The 24170-nt window shown below is 51.2% G+C and overlaps 2 protein-coding genes across 10 annotated transcripts in view; both read left to right on the top strand.

Annotated features, from left to right (window-relative positions):
• Positions 1-3174, top strand: part of ELMO2 (engulfment and cell motility 2) — a 38162-nt gene extending 34988 nt beyond the window's left edge. For both annotated transcript variants that reach the window (XM_053574624.1, XM_053574626.1), the window contains 2 exons: positions 1027-1104; positions 1661-3174. In XM_053574624.1, coding sequence (XP_053430599.1) covers positions 1027-1104; positions 1661-1861 — 279 coding nt within the window. In that variant the 3' untranslated portion in view covers positions 1862-3174. The remainder of the gene's footprint in view (positions 1-1026; positions 1105-1660) is intronic.
• A 1567-nt stretch (positions 3175-4741) lies between these two features.
• On the top strand, positions 4742-16883 carry SLC35C2 (solute carrier family 35 member C2). Of its 8 annotated transcripts, none has more exons than XM_053574637.1 (12): positions 4742-4811; positions 8693-9062; positions 9476-9626; positions 10415-10478; positions 11169-11241; positions 11812-11980; positions 12088-12171; positions 13243-13369; positions 13449-13584; positions 14536-14670; positions 15816-15945; positions 16287-16883. In XM_053574637.1, the coding sequence occupies exons 2-12, from the start codon at positions 8943-8945 to the stop codon at positions 16412-16414; spliced, it is 1317 nt and encodes a 438-aa protein (XP_053430612.1). In that variant the 5' UTR covers positions 4742-4811; positions 8693-8942; the 3' UTR covers positions 16415-16883. The 8 variants fall into 8 exon arrangements, 6 of the variants coding, with proteins under 6 accessions (XP_053430612.1, XP_053430611.1, XP_053430614.1 ...); XM_053574636.1 differs by having other exon boundaries at positions 4751-4811; positions 8696-9062; XR_008376588.1 differs by lacking the exon at positions 4742-4811 and adding an exon at positions 4849-5140 and having other exon boundaries at positions 14495-14670; positions 16287-16421.
• Positions 16884-24170: the final 7287 nt, after the last annotated feature.

The following is a 24170-nucleotide window of genomic DNA, read 5'->3' as shown; positions in this document are numbered from 1 at the left end:
TTCTTGTGATGTTAGCAGAGTGTTGATACTCAATGCCTCGTTCCTTTTGTAAACTAAGTTTTGCAAACTAGTGGTATTTTAATGCAGTCATCCCTGTGCATTTATGAGCTGAACTACTTCTCTGAAGAGAAACTTGCCCTTATCTACTATTGGTTTCCCAGTGGTACAGTTAACATAAGAGAATAAATGCTGATTCTTCCTTTATGTACCGACTTTTAAAACAATGAGTTCGTTCCCTGCTATCATTCAACATGAACAAATTTGTGTTTGTTTTTTACTATGAACTCAAAGGTTTCAGCAAATTATATTTGTGTCCCTTACAGTCACATATTTTATAGATGCTCAAATTGTCCCATCTTTGTCTGAAGTTTGCTTTTGTTGTGGTTTTTTAAACTGTGACATTCTTGTGCCAATTACAGTTTGATAAAAGGAGAAATCAGTCATCTTGGTAATATAAAATAAAAGTTTTTAGGATAACTTATGGTAAGGGACTCAGACAGTCAAGGGTTTTAAGTGTTGAAAATGACTTTTTTCCCGGGCGGCACCTGTGGCTCAGTGAGTAGGGCGCCGGCCCCATATGCCGAGGGTGGCGGGTTCAAACCCAGCCCCGGCCAAACTGCAACAAAAAAATAGCCGGGCGTTGTGGCGGGCGCCTGTAGTCCCAGCTGCTCGGGAGGCTGAGGCAAGAGAATCGCGTAAGCCCAAGAGTTAGAGGTTGCTGTGAGCCGTGTGACGCCACGGCACTCTACCCGAGGGCGGTACAGTGAGACTCTGTCTCTACAAAAAAAAAAAAAAGAAAGAAAATGACTTTTTTCCCTATCTGAAAAGTATCACCCTCTTAAGGTGGAGATGGGGGGCCTCATCTCCAGCTCCACTTGTGTACATGCCTGGGGGGATTGGTGACATTGTGTCTCAGTCAGCACATTTGATGATGGTGCCAAGTTACTAGGACTTTGGCCAAGATCTTGGTGTGCAGAGCGCAGGTTGTTCCATTGCTCTAAGTTACTGAAACCCTTTCTCCTTCAGGAAGTACTAGAATTGGCCTTCTCCATCCTGTATGACCCTGATGAGACCTTAAACTTCATTGCACCTAATAAGTATGAGGTGAGCAGTGTGGCACAGTCTTGGACAATAGAATAACTCTCCAGCTGGAGGGGAGGAGTGGGGGGAACAGGAACATCCCCATCAAGGCAGGTGACCACAGCATATCATGCAGCCTGTCAGATGCCGAGGATCTGCCACCTGGTGGGCCCTTCAGTCCTGAGCTGGGCTGTCCACATTACTCTTCAGCAGCAGCCATAGGTTGTCATTATAAAAGTGGGGTCAACTAGAAACAATTCATTTGCAATGGAACAAATGAACAATTCATTCATATTATTATAGGAAGTTTTAATGTCAACTCCCTCTTAAAAACCAGATCTCTTAAAACAAATGATCACCTGCTAATTTGTCTTTGTTATTATTCCACAGAATAATAACAGTTCTATCGGAAAAGAGACCTTGTGTAGGCTTAAAATCTATGCATTTAATGTATATAAATTATACCTTAGTAAACTTGATAAAACGAATCAAACACAATCTGGAAAAAAGGGGAGGCCCTTGGCAGATCTCCTGCTGACTAGGAGCTACCATGTGACATTTTTCAACTTGCTCCCCACAGTACTGCATCTGGATTGATGGCCTCAGTGCCCTTCTGGGGAAGGACATGTCCAGTGAGCTGACCAAGAGTGACCTGGACACCCTGCTGAGCATGGAGATGAAGCTGCGGCTCCTGGACCTGGAGAACATCCAGATCCCTGAAGCCCCACCACCAGTCCCCAAGGAGCCCAGTAGCTATGACTTTGTCTATCACTACGGCTGAGCCTGGAGCCAGAGACAGTGGTACCCAGAAGGGATTTCGGGCCCAGGAGAAACACTCACAGTCTGGTGCCTTGTCTTTGCTTGTACAAAATCCGTAGTGATTGTGGTGGCCAGTAAATGCCAGCCTTTCCTCAGACCCACTTGGACCACCCAGAGTTTCCTCTTGGTCCCTGTCCACTAAGAGTCATGAAAGCAAGGAGCTCCGTCGCCATCAAGCCTGGGATTGGGCCATGAGGAATGAACAGCAGATGCCCTTGCCTTCCAGCCCAAGAAACTGCTTCTTGAAATGGACTTAACAGCCACTTACTTTTCTTTATAAGTCTGCTCTCTGGTTAGCTGGATCCCCATGTGAGCAAAAGCTGGCCCAGGAAAGGCTGCCTACAGGGGACACATGTGCTGGGCATGGTGAGAGCCTTGAAGTGACTTGCCTTTGGGTGACCAATGCCTATGTCTCAGATCTTAGTGCAGGCCTTGGGCCTTTGCTTTTGTCTTTTTCATGAGGGCTTACTCCAGCCTCATATGGTGCCAAGATCCTGCTGCTTCTGATGTTTGGCTCTAACATCTCTGATTTCTAGAGCCACCACATCTCTCTTACTCTTGTAGATATCAGGGCAGATGGAAATTTCTCTCCACAAGCTCTTAGTCTCAGCCTGGCAAGTCAAAGACCTCTAGGCTAAGTCCTGCCCTCTTAGTCTCCAGGAATGCTGCAGGAAAACCCTGGCTAAGGCCTGGGCCTGGACTGTGGTAAGGTCATTAAATTCTACTTCCTTACTCCCACATTTATATCTTTTCCTTGGGGAGAAATCTCTCACCTAACCTGAATTGTAGCCCCCTCCAGTTTGCTTTCTTTTGGCCTTCCAGACCCCAGGAAGTTTGCCTTCCCTTCTCCTTCCTACTGCTGTGGTTTCTGCCATTGGCCATGATTTCAGGGAGCTGGCTGAGGTTGGCGGAGGCCACAGCTGTGCCAATGGGGCTTCCCTGGTGCTGCAGCACTTGAAAACCACACGCACAGCCTCTCTCCTCGGATATATGTTAACACGGTGGCATACAGTATTGGTAGCCTGGCATGGTAGGTACTACCCAATGAAGAGTGTACTATATATTTTCTTTACTATAGGCCATACTTATACAGACTTGTATATATATTTATATAAGATCTACCTATCCTAGGATGGAATGTTGGGGGAAAATAGAATTTTGTGGGGTGGGGTGGGGATTTACACTTCCAGTTGTGAGCCAAGATTGTAACCGGAGAGCAGCCAGGAGCTTCCTGTCAGTAACCATGTTTTCAATAAATACTCTTTCATGTACAAACTGTAGTTCCTATTAGCAGCTGTTTCTGTGCACTTGCTTCCTGCCTAAGGGTGGAGATTTCACCTTGGCAAGCCATTTTCGGTGTGCTGGGAGACTGGAGAGCTCCAGCTGGAGCCCTTAGTCACCTTCCAAGAGTCTTCCTCCTCATCACTCACCCTGCCCCCATCACACCCCCACACAGCCAGACACTCACTTGCTGGTTAAGGATGCTCACAGATTGTTGCACTGGGACAAAGTGTTTTCTGCTCAGCCCTGCTGGGTACAGCAGTGTAAGCATACTATACACCCCCATGAACATGTCCTCCCTCTTCTCCCTGCCAAGGACACAGCCAGAGAATAGCTGGAGTACTTGTGCCTTACAAAGAAGACAGGGTCTCCATACTGTGTGTTGCCTGTGTTTAGTGCCCAGCCTTCCAGCTGGTATTTTAGGCTGTTGTTCCAAACCTTGGCCTTGGTAGCTGTGAGGCTTGAATGAGGGCGGTAATGAAAATAGATACTTTTTCTTGCCTCTGAGAGAGAAGGGAGCAAGGACAGGCTCTTTGAAAAGACATAGTAAGTGCATGTAATACAGGCCTTGAGGACTGAATAAAGCCAAGACCTTGGGCAGCACTGGGTACTATTGTAGGTGCTTAGGAAGCACTGAATGAACTAATGCCTGTATGATGCCAGCTGGCGGTGGTTGACAGCAGCAGTTTGCACAAAGCACTACTTACACTCTGGCCATGAGCCTCCTGTTCAGAGGGGCCAGGAAGCCCGGCTGAATCATTTGCAAAGATCCATGTCTGCAGGCAGTCTTAGTGCCAGAGAGCCCAGGAGGAGGCTGGAGAAGGAAGGCAAACAGCACAAAATTGGGCTTGAATGTGCAATCCTAGCTTGCCCTTGCCTAATGGTCTCCTCCATAAATGCTACCCCTTTTAATCCATTCTGTAAGATGAAGAAAGTCTGAACTCCCTAGAACGGCATTTTGGGACCACTGCAACCTGCCCCTCGGCTACTTTAACCACCACCATCCTGAGCTCTAAGGTAAGCCAGGAGCCTCTCACCCCCTCCATTAGGATTCTTCCATTTCCTCTAACTGGGATGCTCATCTTATTAAAATTGGGATAATTGTTATAAAGTTCAGGCATACAGAAAATATTTCCCAAATGTTTATTGTTACTTCTGAATCTCCTAAATACAAGGCCTATGCTCCTGACATCACCGCCCAGCTGGTTTGAGCTCTCGGAAGAAAAAGCTCATGAAGTACTTATCTTCGTGGTTCCTTCCACGGGTGCCCAGCACTGGACTGAGCATGAGAGAAACAATTCGTCCAAGAAAAATAAACAGGCTGACCTTTGTAGGGATGCAAGACACTAGTAGGAGCCGGAGCTCTAGAGCAAACCCTGCTTGAGCGGAGGAGACGCGATGACAGCGCAGCGCTGTGCTGTGCTCAAGTTTCGCGCGGCTTCGCGGAGGAGGGAACTACGCGAGGTCTGGGCAGAGGAGAAAAAGACCGGACCGCAGCCACCGCCCTCCCGGCTCCGCCCCGCCCCTCAGCAGCTTCCGGCGGAAGTCACTTCCCCTCCCGCGGCGTGGCGTCTGCGTCCCATGTCGCACTTCCGGCGGGGAGGTCCCGGCCGGGAGAGCCCCGCGGGGAGGTGAGTGGGCTCGCGGCTGGGCTCCCGGCTCGCTCCCTGAGACCGGCGGGAGGGAGCCGGGGCTGGAGCTGGGAAGTGGGGTCGTGCCCAGGGCTCTGCGTGCGGCGATTTGGGGCCCGCCCGTGCTCCTGCCCCTCCCTGGGCGTCAGTTTCCCGGCCTGTGGAGGGGACAAGGGTCTCCAGGCTCCTTTTTGCGGGGCGCATGCTGGTTCGTCTAGTATTAACGGAGCACCTGTGATGTGCTGGGCCCTGGACCCAAGAGAGAATCTGACAAGTCCCTGCCCACCGAGGCTGCTTCCCGCGTCGGTGGTGGGTTGGGCAGTTAACACGTGAGCAAACAAGGAAACGTCAGCTGGTGGGACGCGCCACGGGAATGGGGCGGAGGCCTTGGGGAAAGTATTCAGCCAAGCGAAGGTCTACGAGTGTTGTTGGCAGAGAGAACAGCACGTACAAAGGGCACAGACTTGATGTGTTTGACAGATAACAGGAGGTGCTGGGGCAGTGGTAGGAGAATGAGCTTGCAAAGGTCGGCAGAGGCTAGACCGTGGGAGGCCTTCCTGGCTTGTGGGCCGTGTGGAGGAGTTGGGATTAGCCTTAAAAGGGCATGATGTACTTTGTGTTTAAGCTATCTCTGGATGCTTTGTGGATCCAGGTTGTAGGGAGGAAAGGAAACAGGGAGACCAGTTTGCAGTCAGTAGGTGAAAGATTATTGTGGCTCAGGCTGTGGTGGTGGGAGCAGACATGAAGAGAAGTAGGTGGGTGAAGAAGCATATTGAAGGTGGAGTTGACAGGGCTGGATTTGAGGAATGAGGGAAAGAGGCCATGGTCAAAGGTGACTTCACCGATTTTAGAATTTGGCTTAAGTAACTGGGTGTATGATGGTGGCATTTACTAAATGACTTCGGGTTGGGGGATAAATTTAAAATTTTAGGGCATCTTAAGTTTTAGACCTGCCAAAAAAGTGGAGAGTTAGATATACTAGTTTGCCACTCACAGAAAAGGTTAAGGCTATTGTAAAGAATTTAGGAATCATTGGCAAGTTGACTAGGTGAGATGAGATTACTTAGGGTAAGAATTAAGAGAGAGAACAGAAGCCAGGGTCCAAGCCTAAGGGACCCAGTTTTTACAGACTGAGTGGAAGAGGAGATGCGAGCTAGTAGACCAAGAAATCCAGAAAAGCAGAAGCCAGGAGAGTGTGCTGCCATGGCATCCAAGAGATGGTCATTCAAGGAGGAGGAAGTGGTCAGTTGCATAAGATGAAAATAGAGGCCTGACCCTTAAAGGGGAGATGGGGAGGCAGACCTGGTGACTCATTGGAGCAGTGGAGACAGGCTGAAGTGAGGCTAGGAGGTGAGGGAGTGGGGCTGATAGGGCAGGACCCTATGGGGAAGTTTCACTATCAGGAGACCAGCAGGGGAATAAGTCTCTCTACCTTGAGCCAGCACTGAGTAATTTACCTGATGCCACTGACTGTCATCTCCAGGAGGGAGATGGTTTTATCTTTAAAGTTGGAGAAACTAAATCCAGAGGTCAGGTAACTTAGGATCACACACTAGTGAAGTGGAGGCACCGGGATTTAATCCCAGGTCTCTAACTCCAAAACCCATACTTTTAAGCACTAAGCCACACTGTCCATGTGGCTCCACCATTGTAGTGGTGGAGGGTGGGAAATGTCATATTTGGGCTACTTTTGAAGATGGAGTTGACAGTGTTTGTTGATTGAATATAAGCTAAGGGAAAGAGTGGAGTCAAGGATGGAGAACAGTGTTTTCCTTGAGCAACTAGGTGTGTGGTGGTGCCATTTCCTGGAGTGGGAAGAGGAGCAGATTTGGATGGGGGGGCAGGTGTCAGTTTCAGATACTCTGGGTGTGAGATGCCTGGTATTAGACAGCTATAGGGGGAAGTCAAGCGGGCGGATATTCTTCTGGAGTTCATGAGGAATCAGCTAGGATACACACTGGAGAGATGCCAGAAGGCACCTCAAGGAGTGAGATTGCATTAGGCCAGGTAGGACAGTGACTGTCAACCCAGTAGATCCAACACCCCCTTTTTATTACCGGTATTTTGTAGCAGCTGTCTTCATTATCCTGAAATGAAACTTAGGGTTAATAAAAACTGCCTACACACAATTTTTTAAAAATCAGTGGTGCCCTAGCTCTAAAATAAAAGTAAAGTAATTGACAATAAAATAAAACATGTTTTAATATGTAAGTTCTGGGCACAAAGATTCCAAGAGTCACAGTGAAGTAGCTACTGCTTTCTCCTCCCTGTAGTATCTTGGGGATGTGATAGCCACAATGCAGCCATATCATTTTGGCAGCTTACAACCCAAAAGTGCCCACAGTGTGGATGTAGTTTTTCCAGAATGGGAGCTCTTGGTACCATCTTGACCATCTTGAGAGTATAGTCTCTCCTTGATGTACGTGGTCATTGGAAATTTTAGTTCATTGCAGAACCATGGGAAAACTGCTCTGTATTTGTATTTACATATAAAACAGGTTCTAGGTTCAGGGCATTATGAGCTGATCTTTTACCTATGTGGTATCAGAGTCCTGAAGGATGCAGAATGATTCTTAGTCATATGGGGTGTCCCTTCATTGTCCCTGCTCACTAAATGCCAGGAGCATCCTCGTAAAACACCACCACAGGTTTCCATGGCTCCTCTGAAGAGAACTCTAACCCTAGGGCGTACTTTGGGCAAAGCCTTGCTCCAGCTCCCTCTAGGGGAAGGGAGATGATAATGCAGGTTCCAAAGTACAGAACAGAATGTAATCACTCCCTTCAGTAAGGACTAGGGGTAAGGTAGGAGTGGGGGTGTCTGATCACATGGTTCTAGGAAGGCTTCAAGAAGGAAGTGGCATTTCAACAGAGCGGGAACATCTTAAAAGAGGTGATAAGGAGGAGACAGGGAGGAGGGGATGCTGCCGCAGCAGGTGTAATGCTGGACCCGGTGCCTCTCAGACACAGCCTGTCCACCCAGTCTCCCCAAGCCTGGCAATGCTCTGGGCACTTGTTAGGGCTGGCTGGATTGTGGAGAGGCCAGGAATGGCACCACCTCTGTAAAAGTAGTTGTGAGAGCTAGGGCAAGATGGGTGTTGGTTTCCTGGTCGATTTTTAACCCCTAAAGATCAGATCAGTGCCCTGAAAATCGCGTGCATGCTCCGTCACTGAGTATCAAATGGATTGGAGAACATACAGTATGCCAGGAGTGCCTAGGTCTGTGGACACGCTGGTCCCTCTCTTTGTGGAGCTTATAACCTCACAGGGGACAGACACTATTCAGATTAGGCCCTGCACAAGTGCTGTGAAGAAGTAGGGGAGTTTTGAGAGCCACCTGTGTCTCAGGGGAACTGATCAAGGGAGTGCGGGGAGTCAGAGGAGTGACTGAGGAGCTGACAGTGGGTAGGATCAATGAGCGAGGACTGCAGGGTGGGCTTAGCATCCTTTCCATTCCTTCAGGTGGCAGGAAAGAGGCTGGTGTGTTTGAGGAACTGGACAGCCTCAAGCTAAGGCCGGAGAGGCAGGTGGAGCCTGGTCAGGGGCTTAGGGGCCCCAGGAAGGGTTTGGGCCTTATCAGAAGAGTACTGGAAGCTGCTGCCAAAGGATTTTAAGCAGTGGTCTGATATAATCAGATTCACATTTTTAAAAGGTCACCTTAGTGGTAATTCGTGGAGAACAGCTTAAGGTGACAGGAATAGAGGTTACATGGGAATCTGTGAGCGGCTGGGCCAGGTGTGGGCTCTTTGCTGCCCGGTCTGCTCAGATCTGCTCCCTGTGGGTGGGGACAGCTAGAGGCAGGCCCTTAGGAGCCAGAGTCACACAGCTTTCACTGGAGCCTGTGTCTCCACACAACCCCCAGAGCTGCCTTTTCTTTTTTCTAGCAGCAGACCTGGGGGCCTGTGAGCCCTGTATCCCGTTAACCATGGAAAGGGTCAGCTCAGGCCACCAGCCCCTTAGGTGAAGACTCCACCTAAGGACTCCGCCTGGGCCTCTATCTGCAATCATGGAGGCAAGAGAACTCTAGCTGGGAGACGGTCTTGTTGAAAGTTGTGGTTCAGCTCAGCTGGCTGTTCCTGCAGTCTGTCTTCAAGAGAGGTGCCTACTCCGCTGACCCAGGAGCAGCTTCTACGGATGGGGAGGTGGGGCCTGGACGTGGCCTTTGTGTGGAAGGCGGTGTTGACTCTGGGGCTGGTCCTTCTGTACTACTGCTTCTCCATCGGCATCACCTTCTACAACAAATGGCTGACGAAGGTAACTGGAGGAGGCCTTGCCGGTGCAGGGGGCTGGGATGTAGGTGGCTGGAGCTGCGGCTGTGATGCCTGTTAATGTTTAACAGCAGGAGGGCATGGGCTTCAACCAGCCAAACTAGAAGCCATTAATACCTGGTGGTGAAACCTCCAAGCCTGTCGTGCTTCCCGTGGGGCGGGGGAGGTGTCCCATTAAATGTTTAGGTCAGGGAGAATTAGAGGTGGGGAGATACTGAGGATGACCTGGGGAAACTTGGGGGCTCAGGGCAGCAGCTGTTTCCTGCCTGGGAGAGAAGTATTGCAGTATTCTGATCCCTGATGCAATGTATTAGCCTAGCATGGCTCTATGGGAAGGAGCCAGGTGTGGGACAGGCCATCTAAACCAAGCCTGGGGTGTTTGCTTTGGGCTCCGTACAGAGCTTCCATTTCCCTCTCTTCATGACGATGCTGCACCTGGCCGTGATCTTCCTCTTCTCTGCCCTGTCCAGGGCGCTGGTTCAGTGCTCCAGCCACAGGGCTCGCGTGGTGCTGAGCTGGACCGACTACCTTAGAAGGGTGGCTCCCACAGGTATGTGTGGGGGCAGGACCACAGCGAGGGCAGGGCAGGAGGGAGGCTGCTGGGAAGCCATAGGCCAAGCACAAGAAGGAACTCCTTCCTCTTCCCCACCAAGCTCCCTATCACCCTCCCAGCCTGGCCTCCCCCCATCCCCACCCCCACATACTTCTAAAAAGTACCTGATAGTGAACGGGCAGAATCTCTGCCCTCCTGGGCACCATGGAGCACAGGGATAGGAATTGAATCAGGCCAGTGTCTGGTGGCAGATTTCCTAGTTCAGGTATTGAGTAGGCTGAGGTCTGAAGGACAAGTGGGACTGGCTGGTCCTGGGAGGAGGGGTGCCTGTGGTGAGGGAGGTTTAGTGCAGCATGTGGAGTCTGAGAGGGGACTGAAGTGTGTGAGGATACTGAGAGCTCAGTGGGAGAGGGGCGGGGAGAAATGGAGAGGTTGGCAGGGGTCATCCGGGAGGCATTTGTGTTCCATCCTGAGGGAGAAGGGTTTTCAGGAAGGAGTTGACAGGATCAGATTGACACTCCTCATCAGGGGATAGTCAAAATACTTCACAAATGAGAATGACAGAGGTCCCAGTATCAGGATGAACTCCAGCCCTGATGCTGCGGCAGTCCCCTTCCTTTCTGGCCAGGTGTTAACCTTTTAGTTGCTGGGTGGAAAAGGCCTGAGGCCCTCAGAGGAGGAGCCAGACAGGTAGAAAAGTGGGAGACACTGAGTCACCTCTGCGCTGACCTTCTCTGGCTGAGTGCTGACTGCCCACACTCTCTGGGGTCCCCTTGTCTCCACAGCACTGGCAACAGCACTTGACGTGGGCTTGTCCAACTGGAGCTTCCTGTACATCACCGTCTCTCTGTGAGTATCAGCCATACCCTGCCACCTCCCTTCAGTCTCCAGCTGTCCGTCCAGCTGACTGCACACCCAGATGGGTTGCCCATTCTTCCCTGGTAGGACCAGCCCTTGCTCTCTCAGCTCCTCCCTGGTACCCAGCAGCTCTCCAGTAAGTTGCCAGCCCCTTCCATGTGCCCAGCGCAGAGGGGATGCTGTGCCTGGTGGCTTGGGGAGGCCAGGGAGCTCCCCAGAACCCTGGTGATCATGGCAGGGAGAGCGAGCAGCAGCACAGTGGGGATAGGAGTGGCTGGGCTGTAGCGGACCTCACGTGGGCATGGGGGGATGCACGGGGTCGTTCTCGCTGATGTTTTGCTTCACAGACACAGCCCCTGCCTCCTCCTCTTGTCCTGTTCTCCCATCCTTCCTTCCCTATCCTGTTTTCTGCTGAGGGTGAGATAAAGAACAGAGCTTGGCATCAGACCTGCAGCCTCTTCTCCCTGGTGATAATCAGAGGCCTCCTAGTCAGAGATTTTTTCCAATTAAAGGTCACTTATCAGCCCAGACGTCTCAGGCCAGCTCCTTTTGATCTTTGTCGCCGGCTTGCCCTCAGGGAAGCCAGGGAGTGCCCCCCTTTCCAGCCCACTGATTTGTGCTCTGGGCTCCTTTCTTGGTGGTGGGCTCGAGCAGTGCATTGTGGGCAATTTTCCCTTCTAGGTACACAATGACCAAATCCTCAGCCGTCCTCTTCATCTTGATCTTCTCTCTGATCTTCAAGCTGGAGGAGCTGGTGAGGCCCCCAGCTTCGCTTTTGTCCCTCCTGCCCCCGCAGATGCTAAGAATAAAAGAGGGAGACTAAGCAATGGCCTATCACTCTGTGTGACAGAAGAGACAGGCCCAGCCCAGGTGGCCATAGTTCCCTTTTCTGAGAAGGGTTTCGACACAGGGGCAGTATTCAGAGAACACGGAGATGGGTGTGGTGGGATAATGGCTGAGGGGAGAAAGCACTCAAATTCAAGGGCTGGGACAGAGGAGGGCCTGGGGTCTCCCTGTCATACAAGGCAATGGCCCCTGTCTGCTAGGTGTAGGAAATGGGGAGGGCCACTTATGGGCCTAGGACACCATCAGAAAGCACTTCGGTATTGAAAACGATAAAGGATATTGAGTATGTATCGGCTGAGTGTCAGTCCTGCATACAACAGTGGGCAAGGACTGTCCAAGACCCTCTGGGGTCAGGCTGGGGGTAGAGGGTTTACGGCCCAGGGGCAACAAAAGGGGCTGCTGGCCCCAAACTCCAGGTGTGATGAACTCTTACCTTTGAGACCCCCAAGCTAGCTGCCACTGCTCCCCATCCTATTAGCGTGCGGCACTGGTTCTGGTGGTCCTCCTCATCGCCGGGGGTCTCTTCATGTTCACCTACAAGTCCACACAGTTCAACGTGGAAGGCTTCGCCTTGGTTCTGGCGGCTTCATTCATTGGTGGCATTCGCTGGACCCTCACCCAGATGCTTCTGCAAAAGGCTGAACTTGGTGAGCAGGGGCTGCACCCCCCAGGGAGAGGGGCGTGGGCACAGGCAGGGTGGAGGCAGAGTAGGGGCAGCCAGACCTGATGGCTCCCCTGCCCCCCTGCCCTTCAGGCCTCCAGAACCCCATTGACACCATGTTCCACCTGCAGCCACTCATGTTCCTGGGGCTCTTCCCTCTCTTTGCTGTCTTTGAAGGTACGTTGGGCTATCCATCTTGGGGGCACCTCAGGATAGCAGATCCCAAATCCCTGCTCTGAGCCTAGCACAGTGGTAGCTGCAGAGGTTACAGAGATCAGAGATGCCACCGTCCTTCCCTGGCAGCACATAGTTTGGGGGCTGGACATGCATGGAGACGAAATGGCTGGCTTCCAGCATGGTAAATGTTATTTAGAAAGCATATATAAAATACAGGGAACAGTAATGACAGTGAATGGGTACAGAGCTCTAAAGAACACCAGGACTATTGTAAAATTTTAAATAGTAACTCATTTAACCCTCTCGAGCCATCAGTGGCAGTACTATTATCCCCATTTTGCAGGTGGAAGAAACTGAGGCACAGAAGATAACGTGCCCAACGTCCCATAGCTCATAAATGAGCCTGAATTTGGAGCCAGCAGTCTGGCTCCAAGTAGTTCAGCCCTACTCTTAACTGGTGTGCATGACGCTCTAAGAAGCTGGGAGTCATGAATTGTTCCAGGATAATAGAGTAGAATAGGTAGAGTAGAGGCTCCCCAGACTGCAGATTTTGGAGGAGTGGGATTTTGGCAGGTAGGACGTGGCGTCAGGAAGTGGGAACAGGAGCTTAGGCCGTGTCCAGACGTATAACATCAGGCTGTGTGTTCAGGGTATATGGGCCGATCCCATTGTGGACTTCCAGGACTCGGGGTGGGGGCAAGGAGGCAGTGTGAAGGAGCCCGGGGATGTGAGCAGTTGTTCCCTTTCACTGTCATCTTCCAGAGGAAAGGAGAGGCAGGGAGAATTGTGTAGGCTGGGAGGTACTATGCCATCTTCCTCTCTTTGATGTTGTGGGATTAGCCTTTGTTCCCCGTCTGTTTATCCTTCCTCCCAGAATCCCTTCTACCCTCAGGGTCATTACAGAAAATTCTGTCCCACATCCATTTAAGTTTCAAGCAGTGAAGCGTCTCCAACCTCCCTGTGAAAATTATTCTGCATCCCCGTTGTCCAGGAAACTTCCATTTGGGGTTGGGTTTTTTTTTTCCTTTTTCAAATCTCTCCCCATTCCTTCTTCATGCCCTCTTGTACCAGACGCCACACTCTCCCTCCCTTCCTGGGTGTTTACACTGTGCCCCATCTCTGCAAAACCTCGTCGGAAAGCCCATGGTAGTCGTCACTTAGCAAAGCTGCATGGATTTAGCTCCTTTAATCTTTTCTGGTAAATTAATCCCCCAAGCGCCTTCATTACTTATGTTGCTTTTCCCCGAATTCCCTTCAATTTGCCGATACCTTTGCAGTACTGCTGAGCCCAGCACCAAACAAGATGTCCTACATTGTGAGGCTGTTTTGCCTGGGGGGGACTGTCATTCTGCATTTCTTTGGTGCTTCCCTCCAAAAATCTCAAAGCACTCGTCCAGCTTCCAGCTACCACAGGTATCTCTGTTGTGCCCAGTTCGGGGCTTCCCTTGCCCCTGCTGGTCCACCACGGGGCCTTTCCTGTGGGAGGGACCCGGGGAGTCATGCTCTCAGATGGACAGTGTTGGAGGGGCTCTAACTCCTCTGAAAGTCTAAGCAAAATCTGGGGGCTATGTGCATGCGTGTATGTTTCTAGAGCAAGGAGCTGTGGCTTCCATTATGTATTTATATGCGTGTTTTCTTGGGGGAAATGTTTGTCCAATTATACTGCTTGTTTGAGAAATGCCAGTCTGGTCCCAGTCCCCTCATTTTTTCAGAAGGGAAACTAAGGTCAAGAAAGGGGACATATCTCAGCCCAGGTCCCACAGCTTTGTATTAGCAAGACCTAGATTAAAGTGGAGGTTTGTAGGGATAGAATTTTTGTCCCTGTTTAAAGGCGGCCCACCTGAAATAGAGACCAAGGAACTTCCCCAGGGGAACAGGGCGTTGTCAGTCCTCACTCGATGGGCTGCTCTGCCTCTCTTCCATTAGTTGTCCCAACTGCAAAGGCCGTATGAAATCACCACTCCCTCCAGAGACCAGAAGAGAAATACTGTCTGAAGGAGCAGGCCACTTCCCATGACTTTGTGTGGGGGACTGTCACCCCTCTACGTTAGCCCAGAGGCTCAGAGGAGCCCTCCCTGTCTTCCTGGGCTTGCACTGCCCAAGGCTCTCTGTCAGCCAGCACTGCTTCCCTGGTTTCCCCATCTCAGGCCATCTGCATGGGGTCCTTTTATGCCTCCCATCCTTTTTCTCAGGGCCTCAGACAGTCACCAGGTGCTCAGTAAGTCCGCGCTGTGACTTTGGCAGATCTCATCTGGCTGACAGGGAGGGCCGGCTGAGGCAGCCCAGGGCCTGGCCTCCCGCTCTCTCTCCCCATTGCTTTCAGGTCTCCATTTGTCCACATCTGAGAAAATCTTCCGTTTCCAGGACACAGGGCTGCTCCTGCGGGTTCTTGGAAGCCTCTTCCTTGGCGGGATTCTCGCCTTTGGATTGGGCTTCTCTGAGTTCCTCCTGGTCTCCAGAACCTCTAGCCTCACTCTCTCCATTGCTGGTATTTTTAAGGTACATACTTGGGAGTGACCCTGGTCCCATCTTTGGAGGGGAGTCCTCTAACAGTTTTTCCAGCAGTAGCCTCTGTCTACTCACACACTTGCACTGCAGGGCTGGGGGGAGAGGAAACGGAAGTGCCCATTAGGCACCAGCACTGTATGCTGAACACTGAGCCCTCCACCCCCAGTCACCCCAGGCCTGTGAGTGGACTGATCATGCCTCTCACTGGGGAAACAGGAACAGCCTCCTGCTCAAAGCTACAGGGCTAGAGCTTCCAGGACAGGTGTACCTCCACTAGGCCTGGGGTACATTTATATACCTTGAATTCCGTCTCTGGTCATTTGGCAGTGGCCTGGAGCCATAGGTGGAGAAGCCCTCAGCCAGACTCATCTGTAGAGAGTTCCACAATTGACTGGCAGTGTCTACCACAGGCACAGCCAGGGACAGTTACATCATGAGTGGCGCGGGTAGCCAGTCTTGCTTTGCTGCCACCAGGCAGCTCTCTTCCATGTCCCTCCCTGCTACCTCTCCTCACTTCTCCCTTCCCCTCCTCAACCCCTTCTCCCCTCCTCCCTGCTCAGGCCATGGAGGGGTTTTCTCTTTGACCAGGCAGACACCAATACCAAACAGTATTGCCTCAACCCAGACATGCAGGAGGAACAGCTGTGCTTCTCAGAATGAATGGCCTCCCCTGTCCCATTTGGAGGCCCTGTTTAGGAAGGCCCCTGGGGCCAGTGTGTGTCCTAGAGCCCCGTGTCATGTGCATTCTCACATGGAAGCTGGGAGCTCCCACCCTTCAGTGCCTTCTGAAGGGTACCTCTCTATTCCTGTGGGTGCAGTGTGGGCTGGATACCCTGCACTCCTAGACACCCTGTACCCCCAGCCCTGGCTCTGGTTTGCCTCTTTATTTCTAACAGAATTCTGTGAGAAGCATTCTTTTGTTGCATCTCAGTGACACAAAGGTCAGCAGGGAAGTGTAACAGGCCGACCTTGACCTTGGCCTTCCTGCCTTACAGGCCAGCTTGCCCTGCCTGGGCCCAGGAGTTTGGGTGGGTCTGTATGTGTCTTCTGAGTGCCCAGGGCCCCATCTGCACCCTCCTTGCACAGGAGCCACATCCTCCTGCTGATCCCTTCCCCTTCCTGCCTCTCTACTCCAGGAAGTCTGCACATTGCTGTTGGCCGCTCATCTTCTGGGAGATCAGATCAGCCTGCTGAACTGGCTGGGCTTTGCCCTCTGCCTCTCTGGAATATCCCTGCATGTTGCCCTCAAAGCCCTCCACTCCAAAGGTAACCCAGAGCCCCTTCCGGCAGCCGGTTTTTTCATTTCCCCTATGATTCTTAGCTTTTCTGGTTTCCCCTTGACCCATACCTGGCCCCAGCCCTGCCAGGAAGAGCCAGGTGGCTTCTGACCTCCCAAGGCACTTACATTCTGGTGGCTGTCTCCATGGTTCAGCTGCTTCTACATCACTGTCACTTGAATTCAGGACATGCCTTGTGGCTCTGCCAATGCCACTCCTGGGAAGACATAGGGGTCATCTCCAGAGAGTGGGTAGGAGCCTGACTCAGCTCACGTGCAAACCAGGAAAGCCACTGTTGGGTTCATAACTGTGGTCTCTCTCTATCCCAAGGTGATGGTGGCCCTAAGCCCCTGAAGGGGGTGGGATCCAACCCCGACCTGGAGCTCCTGCTCCGGAGCAGCCAGCAGGAGGAAGATGAAAATGAGGAGCATTACTTTGTGGCCCAAGGGCAGCAGTGAGCAGCCAGGAGGAACAGCTCGGAGTGCACCCCTTCCCGTGCCATCCTGTTACCAATACTCACCAGTGGCTCAGGGCCCAGGTGGCTCTTGACAGCAGCTGGGGAGAGTGGCCAGGGAGTCACCCAGGTTTGACCATGTGGTAGGACTAGGTCAGAGGCTATGGTTCCTTGCCCTTTGGAGCTTGGCCAGTTGGGTGGTGAGCACCAGGCCAGCCCGGGACCTGGCTGGAGCTAGGCTGGAGCTATGCCGGAATCCCCACAGAAGAAGGGAATGGCTGGTTCTCAGCTGTTTGACAGGCTCTGACAGCTAAGGCTAGTTGCAGGGGCTTAGTGACCTTCCAAGGGTTGGGTTTAGACTACAGAGCAGCTGGGAAGGGGACCTGGAAAGGTCAGGGCCTTATTACCTATGGGTGGCTTTTCTCAGCTGATTTATTTATAGTTTTGAAATAAATGCTTCATGGTTCACTGGCTGCCTTGTGTTGCTGGAGGTATGGGACCAGGGACGGGGCAGTGTGGGCCTGGTCTCCCCTCCTTTCCCTGCCTAGGGCCCTCTTCAAATGCCAGGTCTCCCTGGTCTCATGCTGCTGTTCCAACATGAGTGCCCTCTCTTTGAGGCCCTGCCACACCTGCAGGCAGGAAATAAAGGCACATTTGATGAGCACTGTGTTCTGGAGACTTTACACATTTTCATACTGGATTTGAATACAGGCTTTGTCACTAGTTGTGTTGCCTTAAGCAAATTCCTTAACCTCTTTGTGCTATAGTTATTTTCATCTGTGAAATGGGGATGATAATATCTATCTAAAAATACTTAAGAAGTTTGAGTCAGTATTAGCAACAGATAGTTATGTAAGTGTTTATTTTAATCCTTTTAACAACAAAGAGACCATAGCCTAGAAAAAATCAAAAGCTTCTTAAAAAAAAGTGGCCAGGCTGGGCTTCCCATCCAGGCCTATGCCTGTGCATCACTGAGCCATCTGTCTCCTAGAAGGGTTTATGGGACCCAGGCCTTCCACTCAGCTCCCTCGAATAAGTCCTGCCTCTTCTTTAGACTGAAGTCCTCTAAAATGGAAGTGCACTGGACCCTGGCCTGCTCCAGAAGGCTGGGTTCCCTGATGGGGACAGCAGCTGGCCTGTGGGACCAAGAAGGTCCAAGCAAAGGTGCTTTTAGACACAGCAGGTGGCGCCATTGCATCACTACAGCTCCGGGAGCCCAGTCTGACCTGCCTCCACTATCCAAACTATCCAGGAGGAAAAGGGTCCATGAAGACTTCAGTGGTGAGGCCCAGGATAGGACTTACTATAAAATTTTTCTAAACAGCTTGTAGTTACCGAAGCTCACTTGGGTAAGCTTAGGAGAACTCCAATATCTCAGAACCAGGTCTGCAAACTTTCTGTGAAGGACCAAATAGTAAGTATTTTGGGTTTGTGGACCATATGGCATCTGTTGCAGCTACTCTGCATTGTAGCATGAAAGCAGCCATACATGATACAGAAACAAAAGGGTGTGGCTCTATTCCAGAGAAACCTTATTTACAAAAGTAGGATTCGACTTGCCAGCTGTAGTTTGCCAAGTCTTGTTGCGTTTAACAGAAGAATCCTTAAGAATTATAGAGTGCAACTTCCAGTTTCACAGCTAGGGAGACGGAGGCCCAGGAGGAGGCAGTGACTAGCTTAAGGCCTTCAGATCCCCCCTACTCTGGGGGAAGTAGAACTTGTATCTGCCTCTTAATACAAATTGCCAGCACAGACCAGGTGTATGGAGGTGGAGCGCCAGGGGTGCTCCAAAGTGGTGCCTTATCTGGCTCCTGCACCTCTGCCCTCCTTGGGTTCTGCAAGCCAGAGGCCAGGATTAAAGGCAGCTTGTGCTCCAGCCGGATGACGTGGGGAGAGCAGCCGCCTCCATCTGAGGGGCTGCCTGGGCAGCGAGGAGAGCCTGCCAGAGCCCCGCTGGCTCAGGTGGATGAGAGCCCCCCTCTCCCTGACACAAGCAGCAAGCGCTGCTGTCTGGTGCAGTAATTACAGGGTGCAGAACGGGGGCCCTTACCTCACGCATGTTGGGTTCGATGACAGCCCCTCATTTAGTGGCAATTACCAGCCAGGCCTGGAGGAGGGCTCCCTCTCCTCCTCCTCCCCTACCCGGTCCGCCCAATCGCCTGGCTTCCCAGGCCAGTGTCCACCCCCAGCTTTGAGCCCTACAACCACCCATGCTGTTTGCAGCCACTGCATCTCAGGGCTGCAGCGTCGCCATGGCAACTCGGTGCTTGCACAGGTTGCGGGAAGCTGAGGATATGACTTGTCTCCAAGGCTGTGGTGTTTGTCCCCACACAGCCTCCAGCTCCAAGGCTTCTGCAGAAGGGGGGAGGAGAGGAGGGCTGACCTGCAGGCTCGAGCTTTAAGTGCTTACATGCCCACCACCTCTCCCAGGAGCCTGCAGTGGAAGGAAGGTTAATGCCCCCAATATATGAGGATGACTGCGGTCGGTGCTGTGGTGGGGATGAGGACAGGCTAGAGTTTCCTTGTGGGACAGACCCAAGCCACGGGGTGGGGGGTGGGGGAGTACCTGGCATACCTTCATCTTCAGTCTGATAACCTCTGCCTTGAGGGCTCAAGGGATCATCTCCATCTGTTTGTGCTCCATTCTGCTGTGAAAAACCTGAAAGTCCCCGTGTACATGGCACCAAGAAAATTCTCTTCATGCTACTTGCTTTCTGCATCGTGGACTAGTGACGACCTGAGTTGCGTCCCCAGTTTGCAGTCTAGAGGACTGAGGGTAGGGACTCCCAGATCATCCATTTAGGTCAACAGCTGGCCACACAGCAGACACTGCTGGACTCAGGGACAAAGGCATTTGTCCTTGGAGCCATCTTTAGCCCAGGGAAATGTTGAGGCAGGAGGGTGGGGAAGGGAGAAAAAAGAACAGAGTGGACCGTTCACTGGGCACAGTCTAGGCCCTCCACATAGGTGATTTAATGCAAAACATTCCAGTAGGGATCGGTTGTACCTATTTCATAGCTGTGGAAACGCAGCTCATGGAGGTGAAATGTAGTAGTGGCTACGAATGTGGCCTTGGGATGCCGTAGACTGAGATCTGCGTCTCCTCCTTGCCCTGTGGTCAGTGGTGTGATCTCAGGCGTGTTGCAGGTCTTCTCTAAGCCCCTCTGTTTCCTTGTCTATGAAGAAGAAATAATGATACAGTAGAACCTCTGGAAGGTGACCACCCAAGGGACTGTAACAAACCGGCAGAGAGGGTCAGCATGCGGACCTAGGCCTGATACTGTACTGATACGTATGTGTGGTGCATGTCATCTATGAAAATTAAGTCAGTGTAGGGAGGTGGCCAGCTGTGGGGGTTCTACTGTATATACCTCCTGATGAAGCTACTGTAAAGATGAAATAAGGTAAGTCAAGCAGTAATTTGCACAGTGCTGGGCACATAGTCATTACCACTTAGTAAATGCCAGTAAGGAGGACATTGCAGAACTTGCCAGATGACAAAGCAAGTGAGAGGAGAAGCCAGTGTCGGAGCCTCATGATGCCTGGTCCTTGCTATAGTGCCTGCCACAGAGGAAGCATTTAATAGATTTTTTTTTGTGAAGGAATTTCTGATAGTGGAAACCAAGTTTTGCCCTGTGAGAAGAGGCTACTCCCTGCCACCACCACCCATTCCTGCCAGCCTTCAGCCTTCCAGGCAGCCTTTGGAGCTTCACCCTAACTGCACAGCCCTGACACCAGCCAGGCCCCTTCACCCTAGCTTTGTGTTAACTTATTAGCTCAACGTTTGTTCCTTTGGTTATTTACAATCACATTGGCAACTAATTTCTCAGAAACAAGTCTACAGCCCCCAGTCCTGCTGGCATCTTCCTGGTAGGGCCATTCTTTCTCCTGGATGTCTGAAGAGAAGTCTCCTGCTGGGGACAATGAGGAACAAACCATAGAACCAAAAGAAAATGCATTAAAATGCACTCAACACATGTTTCTGGAGAATCAGCAATGTGCCCTGCCCAGTGAAAGCTGCTGGAGATATAGAAGTCATTAAAACTCCCTGTCCACAAGAGACTTCTGCAGGGCTTTTTAATCCTGTGGGTCTCCTGGGAAGTAGACTCAGAGATAGAGATGAGAGGGCAGGCTGGAGAGGCAAAGATGCAGGTTTTGACAGAGGGGTAAAGTTAAGTTTCGAGGCATTTCCAACATAGACCTCAGCCAATCCCATTGGAGCTCTAAAGCTGAGATGGCCTCTCAGTTCTGGGGTGAGAGGTTTGGGCCCTTAGATTCCAAACTTAAGCTGTCATTGGAAGTGGTCCTGCCCCTGGAAGGAGACAATTTTCTTCAAATCAAGACAATCCCAAAGATTTTAAGTCCTTCATTCCCAAAGGGGGATCTGGACACTGCATTGCAGCATTTACCACACCCAGGTTGTACAGCCTAACTTCAGTGACCACCAGGGATCTGAAGAGGTAGGCAACATCTTGCATGTATATTCATATGTGCATTTTTTTGAGAGTATCCTTGACTCTTAAAAGATTAAGAACTATGAAAAAAAAAAAAAACTATTGGCCTGTGGAAAGCCAGTTTCATCCATAACTTCAAAATAGTGGGATCAGAGGTGCACACTGTAGGTGTTCAATATATATAAAAGGATGAATGGGTGGATGGACGAGTAGATGATGGATGGATGGATGGATGAACAGATGCATGAGTAGATGGATTGGTAGTGGATGGATGGATGGATTAATGAATGGGTAAATGGATGGATGGATGGATGTCTAGAAGGATGGATGGGTAGGTGGATGGATGGACAGGTAGGTAGATGGATGGGTGGGTGGATAAATGGATGGATGGATGGATTAATGAATGGGTAAATGGATGGATGGATGGATGTCTAGAAGGATGGATGGGTAGGTGGATGGATGGACAGGTAGGTAGATGGATGGGTGGGTGGATAAATGGATGGATGGATGGATGGATGGACATATGCATGAGTAGATGGATTGGTAGTGGATGGATGGGTGGATGGATGGATACCATAAGAGACAAATGCATAAAATCCACCAAAAAGGGAGCAACCAATTATGTGTTAGGAGAACAAAGGAAGAGCTGACCTTTTTAGATTGAGTCTTAAAGACTAGATAGAAGTTTACCAAGCAGACAAGAGAAGAAAGGTGTACCAGGGAGAGGGGAGAGCAGAAGCAGAGGCATAGAGATATGAGTGAGCTAGAGGGTGGCGTGTTTGGGCACTGTGAGAATCAGTTCACCATGCCAGCCAGAGTGCACCTGGGGAATGAGGACAGGTGGGAGACTACCGGTTTACCTTCTAAAAGCCCACAGGTCCTGAGGAGGTATGCTGACCGGGACTGTCCTACCAATTCCCTTGAAGAAGCAGGCATCTCCCCTCTGCCCACCAGCACTCAACAACAACCACCGTCTGTGTCTGTAGGGTGTATTGGTAAGTCCATACAAATGAAAAGCATTGGGTCATTTCCTACACTCTTTCTCATCCTTGGTTTTCTTTCATCCTGCAGTCCACCCTGCGAGGTTGTTATTAGCAGCCTACTTTCCAGATGAGAAAGAAGCTCAGAGAGGCTGAGTGACTTGCCTAAGGTCACTCAGTTCATTAGCCACCAAGCAGGGAGCCCTCCTGCCCTTCTGGGGTTCACACCCTCCAGAGCTCTACTCTCTCCACTTCTCGCTGGTTGGGGTGGCCATCTCACTCCCCTCCTGGGATTAGGGTTAGGGACAGGAAGAATGGCCTGGCACAGGGGCCCAAGATCTGGCGACAATATTTTGCTCTGGGAGGAATCCCCCTCTGAGCCCTGACCTCCTATCCTGTTCCTGGGCTGCCCCATGAATTAAACATGCCCCCGTGGTTAACTCAGTAATGCTTTTATTAATAGTTAATTACTCAATGCGCACTGGGGAAATGAGACTCACTCAGGCCTCGTAAATTAAGGCAGTGATCTTGTGAAGGAAGCCAATGGGAGTTCATTACCCCAGCCCCTTCCGTTGCTGTACCTCTGGGCCTGCCATTTAGCTGTGCTAAACTGAGGTGTGCAGGCAGGCAGGGCGGCGTGTGCGGGGATAGGGACCTTCTGCAGGGGAAGGTGGGCTCTGGGGAATAAACGTCCAGTTTCCTCAGAGAGAAAGGGCCCTAGGAGAAGGGGCAGAAGTGTCAGCTAGGAAATGTTATTCCTGCACCTTGGCGGCTTGTCATTCGCCTATGCTCCCTGTCACTGCTGGGGCCTCAGCACAGTCTTCTGGGAGCCCAGACAGGGCAAGGACACCTGTCTCAGGTGTGGAACTCCCTCACTCCTCCTACCCCCACCACACACAAACACGCAGAGATCCCAGATGGAGATGAGCGGACCCTAGGCACCTCCTCCTCAGCCCAGGGCCCCACCACCCCCTAACTGCTGTTCTCATTTCCCAAGTGTCAAAATTTCCCCTTCTAGGTTTTTGTTGTGTGAAGCCAATTGCACGTCCTGATTCTGCTGCTGAGCTGGATAAGGGACTTGTTCTAACCTGGTTTGGCTTTTCTAAATTTAACTTTCTCCCATGTTTTGTTTCCCGGGAGACAGAAGCCCCTCCATTTATCTTCCTGGGAGGACACAGGCAGTGCCTGCTTTGAACCTACTATGTGCCAGGCCCTGTCCCCATGGTTTATATTCATTAGCTTTAATTTCTAGCCATGAACTCCATCTCCCTGGGTGTACAATTCTTTATCTGACAATGGAGATGGTGGTACCTGTGTCTGGAGTCACCGTGGTCATTAAATGATGTGCTGAGACACTGCTCAAAACACGTGCGTGCTCTCTAAGTGGTGGCTAGTGTTATGAGCGTCTTCACAGCTGGACTGCTGGCTGCCCATTGTCCCCATTTTACGGATAAGCAAAGTGAGATTTTAAATACGTCTTTTGACTTGCCTGAGGACACACAACCCGGCACCTCACATTACCAAAGCTCATTATTTTCCTTCTGTGGAGGCAAAATGGGAAGCCAATCCCTGCTTCAGGAGAGAACATTGGCCTTGCCCCAGGAGCCAGGAAGATCTGCCCATCTGGCTGCAGGTCAAAGAGCCTCACCAGTGCAGTCTGGGATGAGATGCAAGGCTTTGCCCCAGATTCAAATCCTGCTGTACTCACTATTACTTTAACACATGGAGCCTCAGTTTCTACTTCTGAAAAATGGGCTCAGGGTAACACCTACCTCCTTGGACACTCATAGTTGCTTTCAGAATGTTCTGCACCTGGGTTTCTTTATATGTAACATGGGGACAACAAAAAACTGCCCTCACTAGGTAATTGGAGACCCCACAGGGATAATGGCCACCAATCGGCCTTGCAAGCAGGAAAATGTAAAAAAGATGAGCTCCTAGCGTGCTCAGTTGAGGCCCCTCACAGGCAGGGCTTTTAGCAGAGCTTCTGGGGTTAAACACTCTCCATGTGGATGAGGTGACCCCTGGCCTAATGCAGGCTCTCCTGGGTCCAGCATGCTACCTGTGGCTTTGCCAGGCACAGTCTCTTGGCTGCGATTCCCCAAACTGCCAGAGCTTTACACAGGCAAGGATTCTGGGGCGGGAGATTGAAGCCTCCCCGGGTAGGGAGCACTAGTCGTGAAGGAGTGTGGCTCGGGTGCATCTATAATACGTAGCGTCAGATTTAAATGTCACACAATGGGCCGCAAGGGGCACCTATACCGCCTCTTCATCTGCCTGGCGGTAGCTGACCAAAGGGAGGGAGATTTGGTTTCTTAAAAAACTA

The sequence above is a fragment of the Nycticebus coucang genome, chromosome 21, assembly GCF_027406575.1.
Source record: "Nycticebus coucang isolate mNycCou1 chromosome 21, mNycCou1.pri, whole genome shotgun sequence".
Classification (NCBI taxonomy): domain Eukaryota; kingdom Metazoa; phylum Chordata; class Mammalia; order Primates; family Lorisidae; genus Nycticebus; species Nycticebus coucang.
The sequence above is the reverse complement of the archived record's forward strand: the minus strand, read 5'-3'. Positions and strand labels throughout refer to the sequence as shown.

Excerpts from the sequence above, each read along its gene's own strand:
- SLC35C2 (XM_053574637.1), top strand. The coding sequence starts at position 8,943 with ATGGGGAGGTGGGGCCTGGACGTGGCCTTTGTGTGGAAGGCGGTGTTG. Across the intron at positions 11,242-11,811 it reads TCTTCAAGCTGGAGGAGCTG|CGTGCGGCACTGGTTCTGGT; the intron begins GTGAGGCCCCCA and ends CCATCCTATTAG. Across the intron at positions 14,671-15,815 it reads CCATTGCTGGTATTTTTAAG|GAAGTCTGCACATTGCTGTT; the intron begins GTACATACTTGG and ends TCTCTACTCCAG.